The sequence below is a fragment of the Nematolebias whitei genome, chromosome 3 (genome assembly GCF_014905685.2).
Source record: "Nematolebias whitei isolate Nwh7 chromosome 3, NemWhi1, whole genome shotgun sequence".
Lineage (NCBI taxonomy): Eukaryota > Metazoa > Chordata > Actinopteri > Cyprinodontiformes > Rivulidae > Nematolebias > Nematolebias whitei.
Window position 1 is genome coordinate 40570962 of NC_056500.1, and position 6997 is coordinate 40577958.

The 6997-nt window shown below is 39.9% G+C and overlaps 1 protein-coding gene across 1 annotated transcript in view; it reads right to left on the bottom strand.

The window, feature by feature from the left end:
- Positions 1-946: 946 nt before the first annotated feature.
- LOC119408126 (gamma-aminobutyric acid receptor subunit alpha-5) overlaps positions 947-6997 on the bottom strand; it is a 65046-nt gene continuing 58995 nt past the window's right edge. The window contains exons 7-9 of the mRNA XM_037674966.1: positions 2610-2762; positions 2129-2340; positions 947-1237 (exon numbers count right to left, since the gene is read on the bottom strand). Of these exons, the coding sequence (XP_037530894.1) occupies positions 947-1237; positions 2129-2340; positions 2610-2762 (656 nt within the window). The remainder of the gene's footprint in view (positions 1238-2128; positions 2341-2609; positions 2763-6997) is intronic.

Consider the following 6997-nt stretch of genomic DNA (forward strand, 5'->3'; position numbering starts at 1 on the left):
TAGTACATGCGTACGTACGCATGAACGGACGTACGCGGCAGTGTACTGGGGGCTTAAGTGTTCTGTTTTGTCTTTACAACCTCTTTCTTTGCCCTATGTTGCATCTCTTTACATTACTGTCTACTCCTTTCAGTCATCTGACTTTCCCATTTCTTCTTGACACATCAATACACATCACCCTATCTGACACACTTTTCACCCCTACTACATTACTTGCTAATTCCTCTTTCAGGACCACCCCTCCTCCATTTTTTTTCTATCCACAGCATGGTTAAACAGATAAATCCTGCTCCAATGCTGCAAGCCTTACTGCCCTTCCGCTAGAACAGATCCCTCTTGCAAATGTGTCGTTGAGGCTCAATGAGACTAACCTGTATAAATAAAGGTTGAATGGGAAAAAAATGGTGCCAATAAGGTTTCAGGAAAAAGAAGTTGTTGCAAGAGATTTCAGTGCATTTATATTGAGTTATCACTCTGAAGGCAACACATTTAGCATGGCTATTCATCTGCTTTTAACAATGAAGCAAAGTTTCATGTACCTGAGCCCAGTTTCAGTTTCCTGGACCTTCAGGTATTTTTTCTGTACAAAGAGTTACAAAGGTAAAGGCGGTTTTAAGCAATAAACAGTAAAAATGTTTTGCATAACATTTGGCTTTGCTGTTCCATTATCTACTGACAATTTAAAAATGTAAATGCCAAATGCTAATATCTGAAAGGAATCTGGCAGAAATTAGTCAGTGACTGAGTCTGGAATGAAGCGGTAAGTGTAAGTTGTTGATCAAACTCAAGGCAAACAAGGCAACACTTTCTTGAAGCAAGACACATGCAGCAATGTCTAAATAACCTGAAAGAACACATTTGTGACAAAAGAAAATAGTGCTTAGCATCATTTATGATTGCCTAGTCATCAAATCCTGATGTGCATGAAAAGCCTTCAGCTTACAGTTTACACAGCTCCTTTGATCACAGGTTCCCTGTTGAGATACGTAGCCCAGTACACCAGGTTGAAGGTCCCAAACAGCACAGGGAACACTATTCTGGACATCTTGTCGATCTTGCTCACACTGTTGTAAGTCTTTTTGGGGTCTGGGGCCTTGGTTTCAGATGGTTTGAGCTGAACAGTTGTGCTGTTTGAGATTGTAGAGATGGATGAGTCCTTCGTAAGGTTGGCTGTGTAATTCACACCAGCTGAACAGGTGTTGTTTGGCTTCTTTGACAGAGCTAAAGGGTCCTTTTTCTACAGAGCAAAAAAAAGCATTAATTGTTTTAAAAATGATGCTGTACCTCAATCAGGACACATAAACATGTGCAGTGCATACAAACTCAATGGGAACAACAGATGATGGGCTTTAAAGATCTACTTACCCCTGAAACTAAGCCAAGAATTTACTGAACCTTTTTTAATGCTACAACTTAAGTTATCACTGTCTTACACATTGAGTTTGACAAACTTCCTCATTAATCTTTTTTTTTGTTACTTCACAGCAGAGCAGAGGAAAAGATAATTCTAGATGCTCTCATTACTCACAGTCTTTCCTTTTCTGTCCATTCTCTTTAAATGTCACAACTACAGATTATCTGTCTATCTCTAACCGTCTTCCAGCATTTTCTTTTATCATATCAACTCGGCAGCCCACTCTGCCAGTTCTATACATCCTTGAACTTTATCTGTGGGTTTCTTCTTTTTTTCCTCCATGGCAGCTTCCATATTCAACACCCTTGTTCCAACATATCCACTGCTCCTCCTCTGAACATCCAAACCATTTCAGCTTTACCTCTAACTTTGTCTTCAAACTGCTCGACCTGATCTGTCCATCTGAATTACTCATTTTTTATTGTGTCTACTTGGGTCACTCCCCCCAAAAAGATCCTAACATCTTCATCTCTGCTGCCTGTCTTTTGGTTTGAGTCACCATCTCCAAACATCATAGCAGATCTCACCACTCTCTTCTTCACTTCCTTTGAAAACTATTAATTGCTTTGAATGGTTGATCCCCAGATACATAAACTTAAACCAGGTACTTGCCGATTGTTTATGAATATGTTTTACTTTTAAATAAGTTACGAACAGTATTGTCTCTTGGTAAATTGCATCAATGAAAAACAAAAAGACACTTCAGGTACATACTTTGGGCTGTTGGGCCTCCATGGCCTTTTTTCCATCCCAGGCCCAGCTCCTCTTGGTAAAATAATTTACTGTGGCAAATTCGATAAGGGCAGAGAAGACAAAGGCATAGCACACAGCAATAAACCAGTCCATGGCAGTGGCATAAGCCACTTTAGGTAGGGAGTTTCTGGCACTGATGCTGAGGGTAGTCATGGTGAGGACCGTGGTCACACCTGGCAGTAGAGAAATACTCGGTCAGTCTTTAGCTGTAACACTTGCAGTTCAGGTTTTATTTCAGCACTTGGGTTTGGGAAGACAAAAGCAGGGCGTGCAGTGAAGTAACATGGACAGATGATGGAACAATGTCAAAGACAACGAGAACAAAATAAATATCCAAGCAACACTGTGAACTGTGAGAAAGTTCTTACAATATATGTTGCTCTTTTAGTCAAAATAAGTAAATAATTTTACTCCTCAGTGCATCTGCGTGTTCAAGACTCACCAAAGACGGTTCTCGCTGGCACAGACTCTCGGTTGAGCCAAAATGAAACTTGCGACAGGATTACAGTCATGAAGCATGGCATGTACGTCTGGATGACAAAATAACCAATTTTCCTCTTCAGGTAAAAGTGAGCCATCATCACCGTGTACTCACCTGTGGAAAACAGTAGAACAGAAGGATGGGGTTTATCAAAGTGATATAATTTTATTTTAATTTCTTTTTAAAGCTCTTTCTGTTAGAATGAATAAAATAAAGCATCACTGGGGAATTTTTTTTTATGAAGATGGTAGAGTATAATAAACAAGTGGTATGCTGATGTGCCCCGCTGATGAAGAATTTAAATAGTGGATTTTTGTAGATTTTGAGATGAGTGATTTTCAGGACTGGAAATGAACAGGGAAAGTAAGTAAACCTTAATGTTTTTGGAGGAAGATGTTCAACTAGTTAGGAATCATACGGTAGGTTTTTTTTTTTGGTCCAAGGTGACATAGAGTAATAAGACTCTGGCAAGCGAAAGTAGCAAACCAGGTGCAATGGTGGAGCCAGGGGGTGGCCAATGTTGGTCTTGGCCACCATAGAATATTCTTTGGCCACTGCACTGGTCATCCCAGTCATTTGAGGAAAATATACTTTTAAGGAATAAAAAGTAAACATTTCCTGAAATGACTGGGGTGGCCAGTTTACTTATACTGTATACGTATGGTGGTGGCCATCTTGGATTTTGACGTGGCAACCCACTTTTCGAAAGGAACCTTTCTCATGCATGCACCCACACACCAAAACTTAAGTTGGCCCGTTGCTTATGTTTCCAAGTTATCCAGCTCACAAGGTATACATATGGTAGTGGCCATCTTGGATATTTTTTAAGTTGTTGCGTTCACAATATACACAGACGGACGGACAGATGGAGGGCAAAAATGTCTGACAAACGTGTAAACTATTTGACTTTACTCAGAACATAAAAAGTACATTTTGATTGCATGTATTTGAATTAGTTTTCTGGAGAGAGCTGGAAAACATTAAATCTGGGATTAAAACAAATAAAAAGTGTTGACAATTTAAAATAGTCTGCACAGTGAACATCATGCTGCTCTAAATAATGTTTCACTGCAATAATTTGACTGCAAGGAGAATACTTCTATTAATAAGGTTTTATTTTTATAGTACTCCTTCAACATTCCAAACTCTAGTCAAAGCGCTTAAAAATGAAGGACAGAAGCAGTAATTAATTCAAATATAAAAAGGTGAATTACTTGAAGGAATGCATGTTGCCTGCAGCCTTGTTTGTTAAAGTTTTAAGTAAAAGGCTTTCACTGTCTTTAGGTGCTAATAGTATGTGATGCAACGTCTGTAAAAATAACAGCGTTATTGCCATTTTTGTGTTTATTGAGCTTGGTTAGCTGTAGCTGCCATCTTAAATGTCCAAAGATAATCAGTTGTATAGATGTTCCTCCCTCACTGGTCTTTGTCAGCACTAAATTAACACAGCGTTTTTAAAATGGTTGCAAATAAACGAACTTTTAAACAGTATGTTGTTTTTAAAGTACATTGTAAATAAAGTAAAAGTAGCAGGTTATTCTTAAAATATATGTGCTTTAATCTCTCCATCTAGCTGCAATGTTCTTGCCTAGTCCGTTTAAGCTTTTTATTTGGTTCCCAACATTTCGTAAATTGTTTATCTATCTGAAAACAACAGGAAATTAAAGATGTGTTTTGAAAATGATGTTAAATTATGCTAAATTACTTGGTGAATATGCAATAAGTTACTGGCAGTAAATGTAAACTTTGTAACTGTACTTATATAGCGCCTTCTATCTAATTAAGATACTCAAAACTCTTTACAACAAAACCTATGCCATCATTTACCTCCACACACATTACAGCACTCTACTACATCTCTACAAAGATAATCTGAACAAATCATTCTAAAGAGTCTAATCAGAGCTTTAGATCACATTCATACACTGATGGGACACACATCAGAAGCTATGAGGGGTTCAATGTCTTGCCCAGGGACACTTCAGCATGAGACTGCTGGTGGAATTGAACCTCCAGCATTGGAAGACAAATGCTCTAACTAACCTCTCATCCACAGCTGCTCCAAAAATGTCCAGCATGTTACATATAATGGGTTTTTTCAACTCTCCAACAAAAAGAGAGAAAATACTAACAGTGGAGTTAACAACTAAAAAGATATCTAAAAAAGTTAAATCTGGTCCTCTGGACATTCAAAAGACAAAACAAAGCAAAACAAACAAAAAAATGTAGAAACGTTTCGTCTTCAATCCGAAAGACTTCCTCAGTCTGAGGTGCTGTATTCAGCTCAGTCCTATAAATAAACTGGAAAACATTAAATCTGGGATTAAAACAAATAAAAAGTGTTGACAATTTAAAAAAGTCTGCACAGCATCATGCTTTTTGTTTTTTTGTTTTGTTTTTTGAATGTCCAGAGGACCAGATTTAACTTTTTTAGATTTTTCTACCTGGATTATTGAGCATGCATCAGGATAACTAAAAAGATAATTGTTTAATTTTCACTTAAGGAAGGTCAATCTGCGTTGGAAGTGGTCTCCAGCTACAAGTACTTGGGTGTACACATGAATGACAACCTCAGCTGGAGCAACAACACCACCAGCCTGATCAAGAAAGCTCATCAGAGACTCTACTTCCTCAGACGGCTGAGGCGAGCTGGTCTGAGAAGCTCAGTCCTCACCTCCTTCTACAGGTGTGCAGTGGAGAGCATCCTGTGCTCCAGCATCAACATGAGGCATGGAGGCTGCACAGCTGCAGAAAGAAAAGCTTTGCAGAGAGTGGTAAAGGCTGCACAGAAGACTGTTGGAGTCAGGCTCCCCACCATCACAGACATCTACACCTCCAGATACAGGAAGAGGACCACCTGCATCATGAAGGACCCCACTCACCCAGTACACACTTGTTGCCCCACTCCCCTCAGGAAGGAGGTTGAGGATCATTAAGGGTGCATTCACACTAGCCCTGTTTAGTCCGCTTTAATTGAACTCTAGCTCGTTTTCCTAGAAAGTCCGGTTCGTTTATGGAGGTGTGAACGCGCCATCGAACTCTGTCACGGAACAAAAAGGCAAACTCTGGCCCAGGCTAAAACCTAGGTCTCGGTCCGGTAGAAATGAACTCCAGTGCGGTTCGAGTACAGTGTAAATGTAAACAGACCGGACCCCGCTGCGCAGGGTAAACAAACACGCATTTCTCTGACTTTATATGGAGCCGTCAGCTGCCTTGTGTGAAAAACAATATTCTCCATGTTCTTCTGTCTCATCTTCTGCTCATGCTAAGTCCATTTTTGAAAAATGACAAAGTATAACTCCTAAAACTGCTAAAACTTGATGCCACTTCGTTTTTATTTTTATTTACAGAAGAAGAAGAAGACGTGTCTTCAGAGGTTTTTGTGTCGTTTCTTTCAGTAGTTCTTGGTGCAGCGCCCCCACAGGCGAGCGGGGGAACAGGTTGGTTCAACAGGTTGACTCGACTGCACAGTGCAGTGTGAATACAAACGCACCAGCTCAAATGTAAACAAAAGCTCATGAATATTAGTCCCGAACCGAGTCTACCGGACTATCTGGTGTGAAAATGACCTAAGTGTAGAACCACTAGACTGAGGAACAGCTTCTACCCTGAAGCTGTTAGACTCATGAAGCTCTAACCAGATTAATCACTGTGAAAAATCACATCATGTTGCTGCTGATCTGTTTCAATGTTGCTGCTGATCTGTTTCAATGTTGCTGCTGATCTGTTTCACGTTGCTGCTGATCTGTTTCATGTTGCTGCTGATCTGTTTCCATGTTGCTGCTGATCGGTTTCATGTTGCTGTGTTCATGCGTGCTCATCTGCTCACACAGACTCATGTTCATGCTGCTTTTCGGCGTATTGTTTTTATACTATTAGTGCTTAGTGTGTTTTAGTTAACGTTTCTCTTTGTTCATATTTTAGATCTTATTACTGTTTTTCTTTACATTTAATACTTTCTTGGATGTAACTGGGACCGTGTACACAATTCCGTTCCACCACATGTACCACATGTGGTGTGTATGACAAAAAACCTTGAATCCTTGACAAATAAAAACATCAGTTCTATTTCATATAGGCTTCGCCCTTTAAGGCTGTCGCTGATGGGTTTATCCCGTTATGCAGAGCATAAGAACTGAAAAAATTTAGTCCACGCCCACCTGCTGTGTGGGCCCCACCCGGTCCGTATAAATTACGTTAAGAGCGGGAAATCGGCTCCCATTTTTTCTTCAGCGAGCTAATATAGCACTGTCAGAAGAACAAAGAGGATAAATTGTGTAAATGACCAACCTTTGTGAAGGATGCTCGTCATCTTCTCCTCGGGGAGGAGAACTCACCGGACGACCGGA